Source organism: Vigna umbellata, chromosome 7 (assembly GCF_029865625.1).
Source record: "Vigna umbellata cultivar VRB3 chromosome 7, Vumbellata_1.0, whole genome shotgun sequence".
In the NCBI taxonomy this organism is placed as follows: Eukaryota; Viridiplantae; Streptophyta; class Magnoliopsida; order Fabales; family Fabaceae; genus Vigna; species Vigna umbellata.
In genome coordinates, this window is record NC_142171.1 from 14167493 (window position 1) to 14192314 (window position 24822).

At 39.4% G+C, this 24822-nt stretch overlaps 1 protein-coding gene and 2 long non-coding RNA genes across 3 annotated transcripts; 2 read left to right on the forward strand and 1 right to left on the reverse strand.

Annotated features, from left to right (window-relative positions):
- Positions 1 to 8909: 8909 nt before the first annotated feature.
- Positions 8910 to 11997, forward strand: LOC148195200 (uncharacterized). Its single transcript, XR_015781041.1, has 3 exons — positions 8910 to 9412; positions 9520 to 9609; positions 11051 to 11997. It is a non-coding gene; the product is annotated as an uncharacterized LOC148195200 (long non-coding RNA).
- Positions 11998 to 15696: 3699 nt separating this feature from the next.
- LOC148195201 (uncharacterized) lies at positions 15697 to 18542 on the forward strand. The gene is made up of 3 exons (XR_015781009.1): positions 15697 to 16655; positions 16763 to 16852; positions 18294 to 18542. It is a non-coding gene; the product is annotated as an uncharacterized LOC148195201 (long non-coding RNA).
- A 5005-nt stretch (positions 18543 to 23547) lies between these two features.
- Positions 23548 to 24652, reverse strand: LOC148195202 (uncharacterized). The gene is made up of 3 exons (XM_088095117.1): positions 24590 to 24652; positions 24414 to 24497; positions 23548 to 24195 (listed from the first exon to the last, which is right to left on the reverse strand). Exons 1-3 carry the CDS (start codon positions 24650 to 24652, stop codon positions 23548 to 23550), a joined length of 795 nt encoding a protein of 264 aa, XP_087951243.1.
- Between the last annotated feature and the right edge of the window lie 170 nt (positions 24653 to 24822).

The window sequence follows — 24822 nt, forward strand, 5'->3', positions numbered from 1 at the left end:
AACGTGAGGAGGAAGATGATGAATAGTGCGCGTAATTGCCCCGAGTTCGCGCAATGTGTAATAAACAGCATTAGACGTTGGGGATCTCCCCCATCGGACGTCTAAAGATACATCAGACGTCCGACATAGGGGGCCCAAACGTCTATGTGTATTTAAAAAATTAAATTTGGCAGAGGCTATATACGTCCGATATATGGGGCCCAAACGTCTATAGGGACATCAAACGTCCAACATAGGGGCTCGAACGTCTAAAGCAATGGAACAGGGCAACTTTTCACCTACCTGTCAGGTCATTAGGCGTCCGGCATAGGGGCCCCGACATCTATATAGACATTAGACGTCCGACATAAGGGCCCGGACGTCTACACTACGAAATAAAATGACTTTTGGTATTCTTTGCCACCATCAGACGTTCAATTTAGAGGCCCGGACGTCTAAAGCAGTGGAACAGGGCAACTTTTCATTTACCTGTCAGGTCTTTAGGCATCTGACATAGATGTCAGACCTAGGGGCCCGGACATCTACACTGCGAAATAAAATGACTTTTGGTATTTTTTTCCCCCATCAGACGTCGGGGACCAGCCAGGTCGGACGTGTACAACATTAACTTATTTACAAAAATGCCACCGGTCATTTTTTACGTGGGATATTCGAGGGTCGGACGTCTAAAGGGTGACGTTAAAGGCCTTTTCTGCACTAGTGACTTATCAGCCCACCATCGCAACTAATTCCCTATACGAAAGCAAGTGGTATATTCTCCCGCCTCATGAAGCGCCCGCTCGTAGCCTATAACGACTAGGAGAGTATTTACATTTTTGTCCATTTCATTGTATCCATCAATCTCTAGAGCCACATCTACTTTAGCGTAAGTAGCAAACATCGATGCAATAATATTTACATCGTTAACTAAATCTAACGACCGCTCAGTTAATCCCAAAACAGAAGAAGAGGTTGACAATGGCACAGACGACGAAGATGCATCATTAGCGTAGCCCTGGCCACCCTCCCTACGGACTCCTCAAACGATGACAGATCAATGGCTAACATTTTTACTTGAAAGTTCAAAAGAAAACTAGATGCTCTGTGTGTAGATAATAGAAGAAGGCATTGGTGAAAATGACATTGAGGCCCACCACTATTTATAGACACATTAGGGGGGAAGGGGGGGCGCAACAGGTAATCTTCAACCATTGGATTAAGCCATATCCAATGATCCATAACGTGTGACTCTTCGTTTCCTGGAGCACACAAAGACCAATGTGCCACATGTCCTCATATTAGTGGTCACAACTTTTCTTCAACGATCATATTTTCAAACAACGGTAGCAACCGTTAACCAACTGGTTCATCAAAGGTTGAACGACCCTAAAAGAGACAAAACTTTCCTCTAAAGAGGTCAGACGACCAAGACCACATCTTGTCGCAAACCCCTTCGCCTATCACCGTAGGCTCGAGCTTAGGGGCTTATGTACCGTATAATCGTTCGGTCAATTCAGATTCGGACAGTCTAGACAATCAACCATGGGACAAACGCAACCGCGAGTCATCCTCATGACTGTTCAGCTACATCCAAAAACTGGACGGTTAGCCTTTGAAGACATTACTCCTAATACTAATCAATTTAAGAGAAAGTATAATTATTATTTGTTGGGTCATAAATAGGTCGTTGTTAATCAAAGGTCTACCCTGAAATCTATAAATACAAATTTAAGGTAAAAAGGTAAGTTATTACATTTAATACGCACCAGTTGCTTAAGATGTTGAATCTTGATTGACTTTGGCATCAGAGTGTCTTCTACAGGTAACCACTAAGCATAATGAATGAACGACAAAGACAAATGTTATCTAAGGACGAGTATTCAAATCACTAGCAACTCATACGACACTAGATCGTTGATCTTGAACCCCACACCTGAAACATTGACATTATTATCCTTCCAACACTAATAAGAATAATGTTCAAATTTATCACTTGTAGCCTTACAGCTTCCTTCTTTCACAATTTCTTCCTTGGCCACGATATATACTCCTTCTACTGTTACTGGTGTCTTTTTCTATCAGTGTTGTTATCATTTGAGTGGTCTTGAGAGTTTGAATATGTTATTACTAATATTACTAGCTTCACACACACTAAAATAGCTCTCTGCTTGGCCACCTCACAAACATGTCACACACACAACTACTATTAGGAGAATACACACACAGTTAAGATATTATGGAGAGAAATTAAAAGACTATTTTCTCATTAACTATTAAAGTGTAATACAAATTCTAGAATAATGTAGAAACTCCTAAGATAGAAGAATTGAAATGTAATACAAATTTTAGAATATTATAGAAAAACCTAAGAAATGAAGAAAAAATCAAGAACATTCTACATAGGTAGAAAGCCTAGAACTTTCTACATAAGTTCTAGCTAGAATTTTCTAGAATAGTCATGAAAGAGAGATGGGGTCTATAAATACCCATGTGTACTATCATTTGAAACAAGAAGACAACATCTATGACAACTAAGACAACTACAACACTTCTTCCAACTACTACATCCATATTCTACTATGTCCACATTTTCTCTACATTCCATTATCTCTACATTTTCTCTATTCCATCAACTATTCCTTTCATAACCTCTTGTTGAGATTGTTGATAGGGGAGCAAAGGTTCATCTTAACCCACAATCTCAGTGATATCTGTGTTTTTGATGATGACAACACATAATTAATAATACATGTGTATAATGTGTTACACGTTCTATATTTACATGTTATATGTTTTTTATCAATGTGTTAAATTTGTTTAAGCATATATGAGAACACGATTGTGTTGTTCATTGCATATCACTATGTTACATATGTGTTTTTATATGTGAATGCATGACATATGATGTTGAAAGGGAAAACCACAAGCACTTATGTTGAACTTTAAATGTGTGGCAAAATAACAGTTTTAAGTCAATTTCATTATGCGATGAATCGATTAAAACTTGTGTCTTTGCACAAACTATTTCCAAGTGTGCTTTGAGATTTTTTCAAAGAGAAAGTTTTTCAAAACAATGCTTAACATTATCACTTAGTCGATTGCATGCGTTTTGTATTCAATTAAGTCTGTTAGTGTTTTGAAATTCTGCTAATGCTTGACATAACTGTCTAACGGTCATATTTTTTAATTGTGTTGACCAAGCATTAAATGATAGTCGACTGCATTAATTGCGCATTTAATTAATTTTCGTGTTTGCTGCTAACTGTTATAACATAATTGTTATATTCGATTGCTTTAGTAGCTTAGTCGATTAAATTGCGTCTGAAATGTGTTATTCTATAAATTGACACGAATTTGATTTCTATAAGAACTTTTGTGATTCTAACATTTTCATATCTTTTACAGAAAGTTGTGATCTTACAGGAAGAGAGAAAAAGCTCTGAGAAACTAGAGTGACCGTGGTGATCAATTACTCTTGATTTCTTAAAGAGCAAGACTACTGCGTTTTTCAAAGGCTGATCAACTTGCACATTTGGGTGTCTTTGAGAGATCAGAATCTGCAATCTTTTGAAGATTGGTTTGAGGTTCCCTATTGTGATTACATGAAGAAGAGCGTGTGGCGTTCTTGACATTGAGAGTGTCTCAAAGGGTTTAGACGACAGGAGAGGGGATTCTTGTTGTTGGTCTAGTTTGTGTATTGCCTATATTTTGATTAGAGGGTTAGAGAGGTGTTTTATATTTTTGATGTGTGGTCGCTATAACAGCCTTGTTGTAAAAACCTTGATCATTATAGTGCATTGACTTCTTGTGGTTGGAAGGATACTAGATGTAAGCTTGGCTGAACCAGTATAAAAACATAGTGTTTGAATTTTCTCATCCCTACTCTCTTTATTCAATCGATTATGTTATGCATTTATTCGATTAAGTTTCCGCTGCATTGAAAATCTTTTACCTTGCGATTCAAGAAAAGTATCAAGGCATCATTTTTGTGAAAAAGATTTTAAAAGATTTTGTTTTCACATTTCACCAATTCAACCCCCTCTTGGTGTGAGAAATTGAACCATTACACCTCTAAATACTAACAATGGTACCAGAGCTACGTTCGATCATCTATTGAGTGTAGATAAAAAATTTCAACTACCTCAAACAAAACTATAACTCATTATGTACTACTTCCAAAATATTTTCTCAACTCATGGCTTCTACCAATCAAACATCATCAATTCCAAAACCTATTTTCACAGGAGAAAATTATTATTTTTAGAGTGTCAAAATGAAGACATTCTTCTACTCTCAAGATTTATGGGACATCATAGAGGAGGGATTCACTATTCCAAAAGACACCTTCACTCTTACTACAGCTTAAAAGAAGGAGTTGAAGAAAAACAAGCAGAAGGATTCAAGGGCTTTATTTGTTCTTCAACAAGCAGTTGATGACACAATTGTTCCAAGGATAATTGGTGTCACAAGGGCAAAGCAAGCTTGGAGAATAATACAAGAGGAGTTTCAAGGAAGTGATGAGGTATGCAATGTTAAACTTTATTCTCTAAGACGGGAGTTTGAATTAATAAGAATGAAAGAATCTGAGACCATTAAAGACTATTATTCTATAATAAAATAAATAGTTAATCAAATGAGAGCCTATGGGGAAAATATTCTTGACAAAAAAATCGTTGAGAAAATTTTAATTTCTATTCCCCAAAAATATGGTGCAATCGCAACTACGATTGAACAAACAAAAGATTTGGCTACATTGTTAGTAACATCACTAATGGGCTCTCTTCAAAATTATGAACAAAGATTGAAAAGGTGTGAAGAAGACTCGGTTGAAAATTCCTTTCAATGAAAACTGAAATTACGGTCTCAGAATAAAGAATATGAAGGAAATAAGAGTAGAGGAGAAATTTCTAGAAATAAAGAAAATTCTAGAAACTTCTCTATAAATCGTCAAGGAAAATATCCTTCATGTAGCATATGTAAAAAAGACAAGTCACTTGGAAAAATATTGTTGGCATCATGGAAAACCTCAATGTCAGAACTGCAAGAAATTTGGTCACGTAGAGAAGTATATTCTAATAAAAATAAACATCAAGCAAACTTTGCGGAAGAACATAATCAAGAGAAACTCTTATTCTATGTCAATCAAGAATCTTCCAATAGAGAAGGGAGTTGGTACTTGGATAGTGGATGCACCAATCACGTGGCGAAAGATCAAAGCATCTTCAAAGAGATTGATAAATCTGTCAATGTCAAAGTTCGACTAGGAAATGGCACCACAGTGGAGTCTCGAGGCAAAGGAACTATCATAGGGGACAAAGAAAGGTACGAAATTCATGAAGGACGTTTTACTAGTTTCAAATCTTAAAGAAAATCTTTTAAGTTGGTCAAATGATGGAGAAAGGATATTTTCTTCATTTTGTGAAAGATAAGTGCAAAATTTATGACAATAAAATGATAGAAATTGGCCAAGTAAAAATGGAGAAGAGAAATAGAAGCTTTCCTATAAGGTTCAAACCTGGAACTAATATTGCCATGAAGGTAGAAGTTGATGACTCGTGGCTTTGGCATAGGAGATTTGGCCACTTCAACACATATGCCTTAAAGCTTCCATATCAAAAAAACATGATGAGAGATCTTCCATGCTTGAAGAAGAATAATGAATCATGCGAAGAATGTTTGCTCGGAAAACAACACTAATTACCATTCTCGACAGACAAATCATGGAGAGCAAAAGACTTATTGGAGTTGATTCATACTGATGTTTGCAGACCTATGAGAACGCTTTCACATCACAACAACAGGAGGTATTTCATCCTCTTCATTGATGACTTCTCCAGAATGACATGGGTCTATTTCTTAAAGGCAAAGTCAGAAATCTTCGAAGTATTCAAGAACTTCAAGGTCCTTGTTGAGAAGCAAAGTGGAAAACAAATAAAAGTACTTAGAAGTGATTGTGGCAAGGAGTACACATCTCACGAGTTTAACAAATTTTGCGAAGATGAAGGCATAAAGTGACAACTTACAATCGCATATACTCCACAACAAAATGGCATGTCAAAGAGAAAGAATTGTATAGTTATGGAGATGGAAAGATCAATGTTAAAAGAGAAAATTATGCCTAACACTTTTCTGGTTGAAGCAATCTATACTGCAGTTTACATTCTAAACAGATGTCCAACTAAGGCAGTCCAAGACAAAACTCCTATTGAAGCTTGGAGTGGAAGAAAGTCATCAGCTAAACACTTATGAGTATTTGGATCTATCTGCTACATACATGTTCTTAATCAAAAGAAGCACAAGCTTGAAGACAAGACTATACGAGGAATATTCTTGGGATATAACACACAGTCAAAAGGCTATTGAGTCTACAACCTATAAACAAAAAGGCTCATCATCAGTCGAGATGTTGAAGTTGATGAAAATGCTTTTTGGAATTGGGAAGAAGAAAAAGTTGTTAAAAGCAACATTTTACTTCCAGTGCAACAATCTCAAGAAGAAACTCAAGAAGAGGCAAACAATTCAGGTACTTTTTTCTCAACAACAAGATTCTTCAATTGAATCCAGTCCAAGAGGAGTAAGATCTTTCGTAAACATATATGGAAGTTGCAATATGGTCATAATTGAGCCTAATTGTTATGAAGAAGCATCAAAGCAAGAAGTATGGGTCAAGGAAATGGAGGAAGAAGATCAAATTGAAGATATTTTTACGAAGGCATTACCACAACCAAGATTTGAACTACTACGCATATACTTGGAATTACCGAATTTGCATTAAGGAGGAGTATTAAAGTGTAATGCAAATTCTAAAAGAATGTAGAAACTCCTAAGATAGAAGAATTAAAATATAATACAAATTCTAGAATATTATAAAAAAAAGGCTAAGATAGGAAGAAAAAATCAAGAACATTCTACATAGGTAAAAAGCTTAGAACTTTCTACATAAGTTCTAGCTAGAATTTTCTAGAATAGTCGTGAAAGAGAGACGGGGTCTATAAATAGCCTTCTGTACTATCATCTGAAACAAGAAGACAACATCTACCACAACTAAGACAATTACAACACTTCTTCCAACTACTACTTTCATATTTTATTATCTCCACATTTTCTCTACATTTCACTATCTCTACATTTTCTCTATCTCATCAACTATTCATTTCACAACCTCAAAATACTAACAATAACAAATGAATTGAATTACATCAAAGGTTTATATATTATCCAAAATGACATAATTACATCAAAGGTTTATAAACTTTCCAAAATGACAGTTAAGAAAAATAGAAAAACAGATATATAATTCTTTGATAATTTACAACAAAAAATTCTTGAAAAAGGCTTCAGTAGGGTTTTTGTTTTTCATTTTTAAATAGGTACCTAACGTGGATGTGCTAACTCATGTTGAATTCTCATCTAACTTTGCTAGAATGCTCAATACTCTTACACTTTAACACTAAACAACGAACAAATTTGGCAGAAAAAAAAAACATTAGAATTAATGAAATGGTAGAGAATCTAAATTTTTTGCCCAGTTGGACCTATGGGCCTCGTAACACTAAGGGCTGGAATTTTCTAAAAGCCTATGTAGAGAGCAAGATACTATACTGGCCTTTTTGCAGTATTTGAAGAATTTTATCACTAAATGCATTCTCTCAACTACTATATGCACCTTCCTTTAGATTATTCTTATTTTTCTACTCAAATATACCATTTTTGACTTTTGTCAAAACCCTATGGAAAGTATGTATTTGGATAAACCACTTTGATTTGAAACCTACTTTGACAAGAAATTTTTATCATGAATATCCTCATAGTTAAACAAAAAGGTTTCCGTCATTTATATTATATTTGAATTAAAAAATTTTCATAAAAACAAGACGTGAATTTGGCTAATCAATTATAATTAATTGTATTGTGAACTAAACTCCAACTAAACTTAGAATTCCATTCAAGTGGTTTACAAATTAATGTTTAAAATTATCTATTTATTTTAATATATACTGATTATATAAAAAAACTGATTGTCATATATTTTTTCTTCTCTAAACCTAATTGTAATCATTTAAAAAAGTTCACCAATGGGAAATCTTATTTTTCATTCAAATATTTTATTTTTAGCCAGTTGAGATTAATAGTAATTAGAAAAAAAATTAGAGAGAAATTAAAGACTTAAAGTCAACGTGGTATATTTTTTCTTCTCTAAACCTAATTGTAATCATTTAAAAAAGTTCACCAATGGGAAATCTTATTTTTCATTCAAATATTTTATTTTTAGCCAGTTGAGATTAATAGTAATTAGAAAAAAAATTAGAGAGAAATTAAAGACTTAAAGTCAACGTGGGTCTAAGAAAAGTCGAAGGCCCGAAGCAACGTTTCCCACGCCACCAACATGACTGACACCACTTTATAAAAGAGCGAAAGAAGGAAACACAAAAAACAAAGGTCCTCACCTCGCACGTGCTTACTCAGCACCACTCTTTGTACTCTTCTCTCCCACAATCCTGCCACGCACGTGTTCCTTAAGTGGCCCCACCAACCTTTTCTATTCTTCTTTCTCTTCCTTCAAAATAAATATAAAATATAAAATTAATACATAGGTTCTAGGTATATTAATTAAAAGGTATATAAATATCTCTCTTTTATAAGAATTTAATTAAATGTTGTGAAACTGAATAATTTTTATTAACAATTAATACATAATTCAGTTCTAATAAAAATGTATCTTCCCTGAATAAAGTAATTAACATATTACAATTAAAGACACAATGAATAAACACTAATTATCATAAAGAAGTGCTCAATGTTAAAATATCAAAATAGTTATTCATAAAACCAATGAATTTTTTAAAATTAATTAATTAAATTTTATTATCAAGAATATTAATAAAAATATTCTATTTCCTATCTTTTATATAGTACATATATGTGAAGCCCTAAATAATTAACGCACCAAAATCCACTCTTTAATCACCATTAAACACGTTTTGACACGTCAAAACCAATCTGCATGCGCCTGCCATGTGTCACTAAGGGAGCGTTCCGGAAAGCTTGGTGGGAAACAAGTGGCATGCAGTGGATTGGACGTTGGTTCTGCGTAGAGGAAGGAAATTTTTACCCTCTGCATGCGCTGTCACTCTACTGTCACGTCAGAAGCTTCTAAAACGTTAGTGGAAAACCATGTGGCAGTGCGTGAATGCATGGCTGGCTGGCGAGGAAGAGAAAATAATTTCTCTGATACGCTTCACTTCAATTCAAGCTTTCATCTTCTTCCTCACGAAACCCTAACCATTTTTCTCCAACTTCTCTCTAAACCCTTTCCATCTTCTCTCTACGATCACTCACCACCAGCACCTCTGTTTCCATTTCAGAAACCGTAGGATCATTCTCGGAGCTGTAAGCTTTCAATTGAACCGATCAAGTTTACATTCTGTGACTGGTGAGTTCTCTTCCCTGGAACGTTCTTCTCTTCTGTTCCTGCAAACCAAAATTTTGGTTGCATGCGTGAGTTAGGGGTCTGATCTGTCTATGGTTTCGTGATATTAGGTTAAGTGGATTTGGTTGTGTAAGTTGCTGGATAGAAATCTGTGAGAGCAAGAGCGAAACCTTAGCATTTGGAAGTCACTGCTGAACCAGGTAAGGGAAGCTTGAGTAATTTGATTTAATACTTGGTTGATGTTTATGACAGTAAGGAAGTGTGTTGGATGTGAATTGTATGAAATATATGAATTTTGAAGTATGCATGTATGTGTATGTTGTACTGGTTGTATATGACGGTAAATGCTTTGAACTGAATGTTTATGATGTTATTGGTTGAACTGTACGCAGAGAAGTAGAAGCATGATTTAGGATATGATTAAATTTTCTGTATGATTTGGAATGTTAATGTTTTGAACTGGATGTTGATGATGATATGTTAGAACTGGAAAATTTTATATTGATGAGATGATAATATGAATTCTGGAATGTATGAGAATTATGGTGGAGAGAAATCATAAGTTATGAAAATCTGTAAAGTCATTGTAAAACGAGAAGTCGGGAAAAATATTCTGTCTCTGATTGATCAATTACGCTCGTCCTTGTGCGGTCATTTACCGTTCGTCTTCTCTAAATTTGAATTAGAGTCAAATTCTTTCGTTTTGGAAAGGATGCTGTCTTAGAACGAGCGTCCCCATTTGAAATCCTAAATTTAGTGTCAGTACTAAGTGGCGTTCGGTCTTAGACCGAACGTTCGTTCACAAGAATAAATGATTTGCTAGCGTTCGACCTTATGTCGAGTGTGCGTCTTTGCTAGCGTTCGACCTTTTGTCGAGCGTTCGTTGTTGATAGCGTTTGACTTTATAATGAGCGTACGTTCTAAATCACGCAAGGTCTCCTATTCAGCACGCGTATAAATAGCGTTCGTCCTGCTTTCTAAATAGCTTTCGTCCTGCTTTCTAAATAGCGTTCGTCCTGCTTTCGAAATAGCGTTCGTCCTGCTTTCCAAATAGCGTCCGTCTATACAGTGAATTAACGTTCGTATTTTAAAGAAGTGTAACTAAGAATGAAAGTATGATGTTGAGGGAATTGTGAAGTATGCGAACCATATTTGAGATGAAGTTGTGAAATTGGAATTTGAACGAGCGTTCCAAGGAGGAACGTCTCTATGAATGATTATGTTGAATGGTAAAGTGTGACCAAGGAAAAATCGCTGATGGCTGATCATCCTGATATTCCGTGAGTGCTCTCCTCATGTAGAGGGAGTAGGTCATGCGTGGGAATGGCAGGAGGCCATTAGGGTTAACCTCGGTTGGCAGCTGATGGGAATGCCAGTTACTACACCAACCGGGTGCATGAACGCCTGCGGTTACTTGGATTCACACAGTCCGGACGGTCTGTCTTAGGGTAGTTGGATGATTTATATTTTGCTTATACGTATTGGTGCATGTCTTGTGTGTTAAATGCTTGTGTTAAAAATTGTATGTGATATGTATAAATTAAATTACCTAAGCTTACCCTTGCACTCTCCTTGTGTTGTCTACTGTTGCTGTATGTCCGTCTTGTCAATGCAATGATCATCCGTTGTGGATGTGAGCAGATGGGGAGGCGCCACTTGATGCTATGTTGGAAGAAGAAAATTTGGAAGACGCCAACCTGGTCGAAGTGGAAGTTAAAGCCGAGCAGTAGCTCGCTCGTTCTTAGTAGCTGTTAGTAGTTTTATTAGCGTTTTGGACGTTCGGTTATTGTATTGTAAAACCGTTCGTTTTTAGCTTTCGTTGTTTACTTTGGGGCTCGACTTTGTAATCGCTGGAACTTATAGCCGTTCGGTTTCTATCTCTTGTTTAGTTGTAAAGACTGATGACTGATTACTGTTAATTGTAATTAATTCTAATTAATGGTAGTTACTATTTATTGGGATGTTACATTTATTGGTATCAGAGCAGTTTTGTTCTATCAAAGGACATGTAGGGTTATGAGCATACTTTGCTTTCGTTGTGTGCTTGTTATGTACTGGATGAGTTATTGCTCATTTAACTTTTGAACAATTCTGACGCTAGTTTTCTGATGAATCAGAGGACGAATGGCGCCTAGACTCCCTCCACCTCCCCAACCGAGTGAGTCCGATACGTCCAGCAGCACTAGGTTGTTGGAAACCGTAGTTGAACGGCTGCATCAACAGAACACCACGTTGCTGGAACAGAACGCCACCCTGATGCAGCAAAACCAAGCTGCTATGCAAGGTTTGGAGGCCTCGCGTGTCAACTCTGAAAACACGCAAAGGCAGTTGATGGAGATCTTGGCTGCAACTAGAGGTGCGCCTGGAGCATCCTCTTCAAACGTTGCCCAACCGAATGCTGAATGGAGTTTGGAGAGTTTCCTTCAGCATCACCCTGCCAAGTTTAGTGGAAAGTGTCTTCCGGACGAAGCTGACCAGTGGCTGAGGGATATGGAAAGGATATTCAATGCCAAGAGGTGTCCAGATGAGAACCGCTTGGCCTACACTGAATACTTGTTAACTGGAGAGGCGAGCCATTGGTGGGCGAGTGCCAGAGCCATTCTGATGGACACTCAACAGCAGATTACTTGGGAAGTATTTAGAAACAAGTTCTATGAGGAATATTTCCCTAACAGTGTCCGTTTTGCCAAGGAGGTTGAGTTTCTACAGCTCGTCCAAGGAGGAATGTCAGTTTCGGAATATACGAACAAGTTTAAACACTTGATTCGCTTCAATACAATGGCCACTAGTGAGGAGTGGCAGTGCAGAAAATTTGAGAACGGTCTACGCAGTGATCTGAAGGTGGTAATTTCCAGTTTGTGTATCCGAACATTCCCTGCCATGGTTGAGAGGGCTAAGGTGTTGGAGAAGAATTTGGCAGAGGCGGAACGTTTGAAGAAACAACAAACAGTAAGGGGGCCGATTGTCTCGAAGGGGAATGTAAATCAGAGAGGATCCCCTTACGCTCGTCCAGCAGGCAACGCGAGTGGATCCCAAGCCTTGACTACTGTCGGACAGTCTGGACAGTCAAGGAATGTAGCATGTTTCCAGTGTGGAGGACCACATCTTCGGTGGGCTTGTCCTCAACTGAATGGGGGAAAATACTGTACTAAGTGCAGAAGGAATGGGCACTTGGAGAGCGAGTGCAGTGTGGGAGGACGTGCGGCAATGAGACCGCCGAACGCTGGGAGAGCTCAACAAGGCAGAGGTGGACGTGCACAAGCTACGGGGAGAGTGTATGCGATTACTGGTGCTGAGGCCGCTCGTTCAGGTACGCTCATCACCAGCACCTGCTTGTTGTTTGGAAAGCCTTGTGGTGTGTTGTATGATTCGGGTGCAACTCATTCCTTCATCTCGAAGGCATGCGTTGAGAAGCTTGGGTTAGTGGAGAGTGAATTACAGTTCGACCTGGTGGTGTCAACCCCAGCGGCTGGTGGGATTAAGACGTCCACAGTTTGTGTGAGATGTCCAATAGAAGTTGAGGGGCGTAGATATAAGGTCAACCTCATTTGCTTACCCCTTCAAGACTTAGAAGTAATTCTGGGGATGGATTGGTTGGCCACCAATCGGATCATCATTGATTGTGGAAATAAGGAGTTGGTCTTTCCAGGAGAGGAGGAGGAAGAATTATCTGTTGATCGTGGTCAGTTGAAGGAGGACATCATGGAAGGAGCGAGCTGTTTTCTGATCCTGACGTATGAAGACAGCGAAATTGAGCGTTCGTCCAATAACGAGAGCAGTGGAGGACGAACGGTAGTAGATGAATTCCCGGATGTCTTTCCGGATGAAGTTCCTGGTCTACCTCCCATCCGTGAGGTCGAGTTCACGATCGACTTGGTGACCACTGCTGCACCCATCTCGGTTCAACCTTATAGGATGGCACCAGCAGAATTGGCGGAGTTAAAAATGCAGATTGAAGAATTGATGGATAAGAAGTTCATCAGGCCAAGTGCTTCACCATGGGGAGCGCCTGTGTTGTTAGTTAAGAAGAAGGATGGCAGCTCTCGACTCTGCATTGATTATAGGCAACTGAATAAGCTGACCATCAAGAACAAGTATCCCCTTCCAAGGATAGACGACCTGCTGGATCAGTTGCAAGGTGCGTGCATATTTTCGAAGATTGATCTACGTTCGGGCTACCACCAGATTAGAGTGAAGGAGGGAGATATTCATAAGACAGCGTTTCGGTCTCGTTATGGTCATTATGAATATGTGGTGATGCCCTTTGGAGTGACGAACGCACCTGCAATCTTCATGGACTACATGAACAGGATTTTCAGACCGTATCTGGATAAGTTTGTTGTAGTGTTCATTGACGACATCCTGGTCTACTCCAAGAACGTTGAAGAGCATGAAGATCACTTGAGAATCGTCTTGGGAGTGTTGAGGGAGAAAGAATTGTATGCCAAGCGTTCAAAGTGTGAATTCTGGATGAAGGAAATCCAGTTCTTGGGGCACGTCGTTTCTGCAGGAGGGATTGCAGTGGATCCAGCCAAGGTGAAAGCAGTGCTGGATTGGGAGCGCCCACGTTCGGTCACAGAGGTTAGAAGCTTCGTGGGGCTCGCGGGCTACTATAGACGGTTCATTGAGGGATTTTCTAAGATAGCAGCCCCTCTGACTTATCTCACCAGGAAAGATCAGCCGTTTGCATGGACTGATCGTTGTGAGGAGAGTTTCCAGGAATTGAAGAGGAGATTAACGAGCGCCCCAGTGTTGGTCATTCCAGACACGACCAAACCTTTTGAAGTATATTGTGATGCGTCGTTTCAAGGTTTGGGCTGTGTACTGATGCAGGAAAGGAAGGTAGTAGCGTACGCTTCTAGGCAGTTGAAGATCCACGAGAAGAATTACCCCACCCACGACTTGGAGCTGGCAGCAGTCGTGTTTGCATTGAAAATATGGAGACATCATCTGTATGGAGCAACGTTTCAAGTATTTAGTGATCACAAGAGTCTCAAGTATCTCTTTGATCAAAAGGAATTGAATATGAGGCAAAGGAGGTGGCTGGAGTTCTTGAAAGATTATGAGTTCGAGCTGTTATATCATCCTGGAAAAGCAAACGTGGTGGCTGATGCCTTGAGTAGGAAGGCTGTGAGAGTCTCGGCAATGATGGTGAAGGAGCTGAGTTTGGTAGAAAGTTTTAGAGATCTAAGGTTACGGTTCGATTTGGGAGCGAACGTGATTAGATGCTGTAACCTGGTACTTTCCAGTGATGTGTTTGAGCAGATCAGAGTGAAGCAGCGTGAAGATGAGGAATTGACTAAGATATTGAGTGCGCTCGGCACAGATCAGGCTAAGGAATTCAATATTGGTACGGGTGGCTTACTGCGCTATATGGATAGAACTTGCGTTCCAAACGATGGTGAGCTGAAGAGGATTATAATGGAGGAAGGACATCATAGCCGTCTTAGCATGCATCCAGGCATGACTAAGATGTATCAGGATCTACGTTCATCATTTTGGTGGCCTGGAATGAAGAGTGACATTGCACGTTTTGTATCTTCTTGTTTAACCTGTCAACGTGCGAAGGTCGAACACCAAAGACCAGGTGGATTGCTGCAGCCATTGGAGATTCCAGAATGGAAGTGGGACAGTATTTCTATGGATTTTGTGACCCATCTACCGCGCACAGTCAGAAACCATGACTCGATTTGGGTGATCATAGATAGGTTAACTAAGAGCGCTCACTTCCTAGCAGTTAACTTGAAAATGTCAATGACGAATCTGGCAAAGTTGTACGTGAAGGAGATCGTTCGCTTGCATGGAGTTCCTTCGAGTATCATTTCAGACCGAGACACAAGATTCACGTCTCGTTTTTGGCAATCGTTGCAAGGCGAGTTGGGAAGTCAACTACGAATGAGTTCTGCATATCACCCTCATCACCCTCAGACGGATGGCCAATCTGAGCGAACCATCCAGACACTTGAGGATTTATTGAGGACGTGCGTCCTAGATCATGTGGGAGTTTGGGATGAAGTTCTGCCGCTCGTTGAATTCACGTACAACAACAGCTTTCAAGCAAGCATAGGGATGGCTCCGTTTGAAGCTCTTTATGGAAGGAAGTGTCGAACACCTTTGTGTTGGTTCCAAGAAGGCGAGAACGTTTTCACTGGACCAGAGTTAATTCAGCAAACAACCGAGAAGGTGAAACTAATTCAAGAACGACTGAAGACGTCTCAAAGCAGGCAGAAATCCTATGCTGATAAGAGGAGAAGACCCTTGGAGTTCGCTGCGGGAGATCACGTGTTTCTCAGATTAAATCCAATCACTGGAGTGGGAAGAGTTCTCCGTCCAAAGAAGCTTTCACCCAAGTTCGTAGGGCCTTATCAGATTCTGAAGAAGATTGGATCAGTTGCGTATGAACTAGCCCTACCACCTCAACTGTCCAACCTGCATCCAGTCTTTCACGTTTCTCAGCTCCGCAAATACATATCTGATCCATCACACGTACTGGAGTTGGAAGACGTTCAGCTTCGTCCAAACCGAACCCTGGAAATGCAACCAGTCCGAGTGGAAGATAGTCGTATCCAGCTCTACAAGGGAAAACAAGTTAATCTGGTGAAGGTGGTGTGGGATGCGAGGACTGGAGACTCAACATGGGAGGTTGAAGAGGCCATGAAGGAGCTGTACCCTCAATTGTTTAACTGGTAAGTTTTAGAATTTTCGAGGACGAAAATTTTTGTAGTTAGGGAGATTGTGAAGCCCTAAATAATTAACGCACCAAAATCCACTCTTTAATCACCATTAAACACGTTTTGACACGTCAAAACCAATCTGCATGCGCCTGCCATGTGTCACTAAGGGAGCGTTCCGGAAAGCTTGGTGGGAAACAAGTGGCATGCAGTGGATTGGACGTTGGTTCTGCGTAGAGGAAGGAAATTTTTACCCTCTGCATGCGCTGTCACTCTACTGTCACGTCAGAAGCTTCTAAAACGTTAGTGGAAAACCATGTGGCAGTGCGTGAATGCATGGCTGGCTGGCGAGGAAGAGAAAATAATTTCTCTGATACGCTTCACTTCAATTCAAGCTTTCATCTTCTTCCTCACGAAACCCTAACCATTTTTCTCCAACTTCTCTCTAAACCCTTTCCATCTTCTCTCTACGATCACTCACCACCAGCACCTCTGTTTCCATTTCAGAAACCGTAGGATCATTCTCGGAGCTGTAAGCTTTCAATTGAACCGATCAAGTTTACATTCTGTGACTGGTGAGTTCTCTTCCCTGGAACGTTCTTCTCTTCTGTTCCTGCAAACCAAAATTTTGGTTGCATGCGTGAGTTAGGGGTCTGATCTGTCTATGGTTTCGTGATATTAGGTTAAGTGGATTTGGTTGTGTAAGTTGCTGGATAGAAATCTGTGAGAGCAAGAGCGAAACCTTAGCATTTGGAAGTCACTGCTGAACCAGGTAAGGGAAGCTTGAGTAATTTGATTTAATACTTGGTTGATGTTTATGACAGTAAGGAAGTGTGTTGGATGTGAATTGTATGAAATATATGAATTTTGAAGTATGCATGTATGTGTATGTTGTACTGGTTGTATATGACGGTAAATGCTTTGAACTGAATGTTTATGATGTTATTGGTTGAACTGTACGCAGAGAAGTAGAAGCATGATTTAGGATATGATTAAATTTTCTGTATGATTTGGAATGTTAATGTTTTGAACTGGATGTTGATGATGATATGTTAGAACTGGAAAATTTTATATTGATGAGATGATAATATGAATTCTGGAATGTATGAGAATTATGGTGGAGAGAAATCATAAGTTATGAAAATCTGTAAAGTCATTGTAAAACGAGAAGTCGGGAAAAATATTCTGTCTCTGATTGATCAATTACGCTCGTCCTTGTGCGGTCATTTACCGTTCGTCTTCTCTAAATTTGAATTAGAGTCAAATTCTTTCGTTTTGGAAAGGATGCTGTCTTAGAACGAGCGTCCCCATTTGAAATCCTAAATTTAGTGTCAGTACTAAGTGGCGTTCGGTCTTAGACCGAACGTTCGTTCACAAGAATAAATGATTTGCTAGCGTTCGACCTTATGTCGAGTGTGCGTCTTTGCTAGCGTTCGACCTTTTGTCGAGCGTTCGTTGTTGATAGCGTTTGACTTTATAATGAGCGTACGTTCTAAATCACGCAAGGTCTCCTATTCAGCACGCGTATAAATAGCGTTCGTCCTGCTTTCTAAATAGCTTTCGTCCTGCTTTCTAAATAGCGTTCGTCCTGCTTTCGAAATAGCGTTCGTCCTGCTTTCCAAATAGCGTCCGTCTATACAGTGAATTAACGTTCGTATTTTAAAGAAGTGTAACTAAGAATGAAAGTATGATGTTGAGGGAATTGTGAAGTATGCGAACCATATTTGAGATGAAGTTGTGAAATTGGAATTTGAACGAGCGTTCCAAGGAGGAACGTCTCTATGAATGATTATGTTGAATGGTAAAGTGTGACCAAGGAAAAATCGCTGATGGCTGATCATCCTGATATTCCGTGAGTGCTCTCCTCATGTAGAGGGAGTAGGTCATGCGTGGGAATGGCAGGAGGCCATTAGGGTTAACCTCGGTTGGCAGCTGATGGGAATGCCAGTTACTACACCAACCGGGTGCATGAACGCCTGCGGTTACTTGGATTCACACAGTCCGGACGGTCTGTCTTAGGGTAGTTGGATGATTTATATTTTGCTTATACGTATTGGTGCATGTCTTGTGTGTTAAATGCTTGTGTTAAAAATTGTATGTGATATGTATAAATTAAATTACCTAAGCTTACCCTTGCACTCTCCTTGTGTTGTCTACTGTTGCTGTATGTCCGTCTTGTCAATGCAATGATCATCCGTTGTGGATGTGAGCAGATGGGGAGGCGCCACTTGATGCTATGTTGGAAGAAGAAAATTTGGAAGACGCCAACCTGGTCGAAGTGGAAGTTAAAGCCGAGCAGTAGCTCGCTCGTTCTTAGTAGCTGTTAGTAGTTTTATTAGCGTTTTGGACGTTCGGTTATTGTATTGTAAAACCGTTCGTTTTTAGCTTTCGTTGTTTACTTTGGGGCTCGACTTTGTAATCGCTGGAACTTATAGCCGTTCGGTTTCTATCTCTTGTTTAGTTGTAAAGACTGATGACTGATTACTGTTAATTGTAATTAATTCTAATTAATGGTAGTTACTATTTATTGGGATGTTACAATATATAACATAAATATGCTTACAAAAATTTATAAAAGAAACTAATTATACCACATACATATACTAATTTATTACTATACATAATACAAATAAATGTTATATTTTCTTTAATTAAAATATTTCGATGGAAATTGAAGATTGTGTTTTAAAATGCTATTCAAGGATATTCGAAATAGGTGTAAATATAATTAATGTTTTATAATTAACGTTAAAAGTTAAATATTCAAAATATTTATCCACAAAAAAGTATAAGATATTTTGTAACATCCCAAAAATATAGTATAAAGTCATATAATAGGAACATCACATTTATAATACTACATATCAGTTTTTACAAAAGATAGAACGTACGGTTATGGTCGAACGACCTTACAAAATAGCAAGGGGTTAAAACTGTACAAATATACAATCCTAGACCGATCGGTTTACAAAATACTTATACCGAACGGTCCTCTAAGATAATAAAACAGCAGATGGACGAACGTTCTACTGTTCGACCTTAACATCTACCTCTACCAAATTTTCTTCTTCTAGTGCCTCTTCTAGCAACGCTTCTGCATCTGCTCACATCCACACGGATGATCATTGCAACAGAAAGACAACCACCGAACGTACAAAACGGACAAGACAGGAAGTAGGATAAGCTTATGTAATTCAATTCAATTATCAACATAGATTTCACACAATTCAAATAAACGAGATAATTCATTCACTTTTACATGCAAAACCTACTACTAGACTTTGACTGTCCGGACTGTATGAATTATGTGTAGCTACAACGTTCGTGCACCCTGGTGATGTAGTAACTGGGATACCCTCAACAGCTACCACCCGAGGTTAGTCCTATCTGTCCAAATTAACCTTAAGGACTAGGACCTCCTGCCATTCCCACACATGACTTACCCTTCTCTACGTGAGAATGAGTAATCACAGAATATCAGGATGAACCGCCAGCTTAGCGTGCCCACATTCATATTTTACCAATTCCAATATCCATTCATGAGATATTCCTCCCCGGAATACTCTTTCATAATCAAAGTCGTTTCATCCATATCATATTCTATTGAAACTAGCCCAGCACTCTACACGCAAGTCAGTGGCCCAGCCCATGATCGCTTATGTTGGATAAGCGTAAGGCTAATAACCAAGCCACGCCAGTAGTGTGAAACGAGTGTGAGAGGAGAGAGAACGGAGCGAATGGAAGCTTCTCTAGGCGATGAAGCACCAGCGTCGTCAGCGCAGATTGGCGGCGGAGGAGACAGCGGTCGACGACGGCGAAGAAGACAAAGATGAAGAGGACGACTTGAGAGGTAAGAAAAACGTTCTCTTTTCTTATTATCTGGTGTTGAATAATATTGATACAGATGAAATGTATATTGTCTTTCTTACTTTGAACAAAGAGAGAGAGCTCTATTCATAGAGCTCTGTTAACTAACTATTAAAAACCTAAAAACCCAATAACCGTAAATCATAACAGAAAACATTAAATTACTGTCTTCTTGATAGTAAGGAATTAATCTTGATTCCCAATAGCCTCCCCTCAAGCTGGACGATGGATGGTCGTTAATCCAAGCTTGGGAACAATCGACCTAAATCTGACGCGATGAGGAAATTTTGTGAAGATGTCAGCCAACTGCTCGTCGGAGCGCACGGGAAGAAGGTTGAGAAGGTGTTCCTGAACTTTCTCACGGACAACATGGCAGTCAAGCTCGATATGCTTGGTCCGTTCATGAAAGCTCTGGTTGTGAGCTATATGCCTTGCAGACTTGTTGTCGCAATACAAGGCAGGAGTTCCTGACTCTTCTATTTGAAGGTCTTGTAGGAGATAACTAAGCCATTGTATCTCACATACAGTGGCTGCAAGAGCTCTATACTCAGCTTCAGTAGAGGATCTGGAGACAGTTCTCTGCTTCTTAGATTTCCAAGAAATAAGAGAAGATCCAAGGAAGATACAGAACCCTGTTGTGGATCTTCTGGTGTTGGGACATGTCGCCCAATCAGAGTCACTAAATGCCTTTAGCTGCATAGGAGAGTCAGCAGGGAAAAACAACCCCTTAGAGGGCTTGGATTTGATGTACCTGAGAATATGTTGAATGACCCGATAGTGATAATCAGTAGGTGATTGAACAAATTGACTAAGTAAATTAACTGAAAAACATAAGTCGGGTCTTGTATTTGTAAGGTAAAGCAAATTCCCTATTAGCCTCCTGTAAGGTCCTGGGTCATCCAGGTAGCTGTCCAATTTGTATAAGGAGCTTATGTCACTTAGGAAGGGAGTAGATGAAGGCTTACAGCCCAACATTCCCGTTTCTTCCAGTATATCTAAGGCATATTTTCTTTGACATAGGTGGATACCCTTTTTAGATCTAGCTACTTCCAGCCCTAGGAAGTATTTGAGTTCTCCTAGGTTCTTTATTCGAAACCTATTGTGGAGTAGTTCCTTTATGCAGTTGATCTCCATCATAGAGTCCCCTGTTAACACAATATCATCCACATACACAAGGAGAGCAATAAAGCTTGTAGGTGTCCTTTTAATAAACAAAGAATGATCAGATTTAGATTGGACAAACTTAGCAGTGGTTAGAAAGGAAGAAAGTTTTTCAAACCATTGCCTACTGGCTTGTTTCAAGCCATACAAGGATTTGGTCAACTTGCAAACCTGTCCTTTATTACATACATCTAGACCCGGGGGTGGTTCCATGTAGACCTCTTCATTAAGGTCTCCGTGCAGAAAAGCATTGTCAACATCCAGTTGATGTAAAAACCAACTGTTAGAAGCAGCTAGGGCAATAAGTAATCTGACTGTGGTAAGTTTAGCCACAGGAGAAAAGGTGTCTAGATAGTTTATGCCCTCCTGCTGTGTATAACCCTTTGCCACTAAACGGGCTTTGTACCTTTCAATGCCACCATCAGCACTGTATTTGGTTTTATACACCCATTTAAATCCTATTGTAGTCTTCCCTGGAGGCAGTGGAGTCAAAACCCATGTGTTATTGTCTTGTAGAGCTTGGATTTCTCTCTGCATGGCCTCTACCCATTCAGTCATCCCTTTTGCCTCACTGTAAGATCTGGGCTCCTTATTCCCAGTGACAGTCATAGTGTACTTTAAATGTTTTTCTGAAAGGTTATCACAGCATAACAAATCAGAAATGGGATAGGGAGTTTTTAAACCATTTTTAACAGTTGAGGATTGATTCACCTGATTAACATAATCCTTCAAGTATGTAGGAGTCCTTCTGGGTCTGTCAGACCTTATGTATCTCTGACTGTTTGGACTGTTACTGGTTCCAGTACTGTTCTCTTCATTATTAGAGAGCTGCTCTCCTGGCTGCTCCACTTCTGTTTGCTCAGTAATATCGAACTCATCATGTCTGTCATTACTAGTAGGGTATTGGTCCTTTAGGAGGTCAATCAGGGTATCAACTTTGTCTTTTTCAACATCACAGTCTACTATGCTGCCTTGCGGTTCTTTGTAAGGGAAAATGTCTTCATGAAAAACGACATTTCTGCTTATAAAGAGTTCCTTACTATTTATATCAAGCACAATGTATCCTTTCACACCATATTTATATCCTAGAAAAATTCCTTTTCTAGCTCTAGGGTCGAGCTTACTTCTGTTATTTTCTAGAGTTGAGGCAAAGCACAAACAGCCAAAGGTTTTGAGATTTAAAAAGGTGGGAGGTAATTTGTAGAGAATTTCATGAGGTGTTTTGTGGTTAAGAATGGCAGTAGGCAATCTGTTTATTAGATAAACAGCATGGCCAACAGCATAAGACCAGTATGCATTAGGTATATTGGCTTGAAAAAGGAGACCACGGGTCACATTTAGTATATGTTGATGCTTCCTTTCAACAACAGAATTTTGTTCCGGGGTCTCAACACAACTCTTTTGGTGGTTGATTCCATGCATATTATAGAAATCCATACAACTAAACTCAGGGCCATTATCGGATCTTATAGTTTTAATTAGTTTGCCAAACTGATTTTTAATCTTAGCAACAAAATTTTGCAATAATTCTCTAGTTTGACCCTTATTGTTCATAGGAAAAACCCATGTGTGCCTACTGTAATCATCTACTATGGTTAGAAAGTACTTATGACCATGGACAGAAACAGTATTAAGGGGACTCCATATATCACAATGCACAATTTCAAAGCAATCAGTGGTGACAGAAACACTTTTAGGGAAAGGTAACTTTCGTTGCTTAGCATAGTGGCAAGTTTCACAAACAATGTTAGTGTCAACCTTAACATAGGGAAAATTCTCACATATATGTTTCATAACCTTGTCTCCTGGATGGCCCAATCTACAGTGCCACAGGTTTACATTAAGATTCTTAAAAGAAAAGACAGTCTTAGCAATATATCTTTGATCAAATCTGGGAAAAGCTTGTAGATAATAGAGGCCCTTCCAAGAATTAGCACATCCAATCATCTTCAATGTATGATTCTCCCTTATCTGACAAGACTTAGAGGAAAAGGTTAGACTGCAATCCAAGTCTTTAATGAGACTTTGAACATAAATCAAATTAAAACAGAATTCAGGGATGTAGAGAACATTAAAAATGATAAAATCCTTGGAAAAGTGTACAGTTCCAGCATGTTCAGCAGTTAGAACAGTATTATTTGGCAGTTTCACAGAAATAGGTTTAATTTTATAAAAAGTGACAAAATTTGTCCTATCATGTGTCACATGATCTGTGACACCAGTGTCTATTATCCATGAAAGAGTACCTTGTTTATGTTCAGTGTCGCTTCTCTGGACTTGATTGACCTTGTGAGGAGGTTCATCAATTTTGTCCATCATTCTGAGGAGCTTTTGCATCTGCTCGGCTGTGAAAGAGTTAAAAACGTTGCCATTATTAGCTTGATGTGTGCTCTGAACCCCTTCTGTTTCAGTGCTGTTCTGGCAGGCATTGGCAGTGCCCTAGTCAGCCCTCTTGTCTTGATTGTTGTCACCTTTCTTATACCAAGGAGGATATCCGTGCTTAGAGTAGCACTCATCTATAGTTTGGTTCATCTTGTTGCAAAAGGAGCATTGCTTTCCATAGTTGGGATTTCTGCCCCTTCCTCTCCCTTGGGCACGAAATCCAGAGCCCCTTCCCTGGCCCTTCCATTGATTGTTCTTATCACTAGCATTTGCCAGGACCTTGACCTCGGGAGAGCTATGTTTCTCTTGTCTCTCTTGTTGCATAATGAGAGAGAAGACCCGATTGACATTAGGTAGAGGGTCCATCAAAAGAATTTGTGTCTTGACAGTGTTGTAGGAATCATTTAGCCCTTTCAAGAAGCATATCACATGCTCCATTTCCCCGTATTTTAAGGAGATTCTGGAGAGCTCACAACTGCATTGAATCTTACATGTGCAAGTAGGGATGGGTCTTAGAAATTCCAACTCCTCCCATAGGATTTTCAGATCAGTAAAGAATTGACTCACTCCCCTTTCTCCCCGTTTGATAGAATGTATGTCCTGCAGCAAGTCTGAAATCTTGAAATAATCTCCCTTGGAGAAGCGTTCTTTCAGTTCATCCCACAGTTCCTTGGCCTCTTCTATGTATATGACACTTTCAGCAATCTGTGGGGAGAGAGTCTTTATTATCCAAGATAATATCATCACATTACATCTTTCCCATGCATCAAACAGTGCATCAGTTTTCTGAGGTTTCTTTATGGACCCATCAATAAACTTTGTTTTATTCTTGGAGAGCAAGACTCTTCTCATACTTCTGCTCCATGAGGAGTAATTGTTGTCATTTAGAGTCTGTGTAATGAGAGTGAGACCCGGGTTCTCACCTGGATGTAAGTAGTAGGGGCTGGCTGGGCTGGGAGATTCTCCTGGGTGTAAGTAGTAAGAACTGGATGGGTTGTAGGATTGATCTGTTTGATCCATAAGAAAAGAACCCAAGAAACAACCCAAGAGGATACCAAGAAATGAATCAGAGGCAACGGAAACAGAGTAGGCACTATACCTGCTCTGATACCATATTGAAACTGGCCCAGCACTGTACACGCAAGTCAGTGGCCCAGCCCATGATCGCTTATGTTGGATAAGCGTAAGGCTAATAACCAAGCCACGCTAGCAGTGTGAAACAAGTGTGAGAGGAGAGAGAACGGAGCGAATGGAAGCTTCTCCAGGCGATGAAGCACCAGCGTCGTCAGCGCAGATTGCGGCGGAGGAGACGGCGGTTGACGACGGTGAAGA

What these genes read in the sequence shown, in the direction of transcription:
- LOC148195202 (XM_088095117.1), bottom strand. Translation starts at nt 24,652, where the DNA reads ATGGGCTGGGCCACTGACTTGCGTGTACAGTGCTGGGCCAGTTTCAAT. An exon ending in TCAATATGGTATCAGAGCAG is followed by an intron (nt 24,498 to 24,589) that starts GTATAGTGCCTA and finishes TGGATCAAACAG; the next exon opens with ATCAATCCTACAACCCATCC. An exon ending in CCCCTACTACTTACATCCAG is followed by an intron (nt 24,196 to 24,413) that starts GTGAGAACCCGG and finishes CTCTCCCCACAG; the next exon opens with ATTGCTGAAAGTGTCATATA.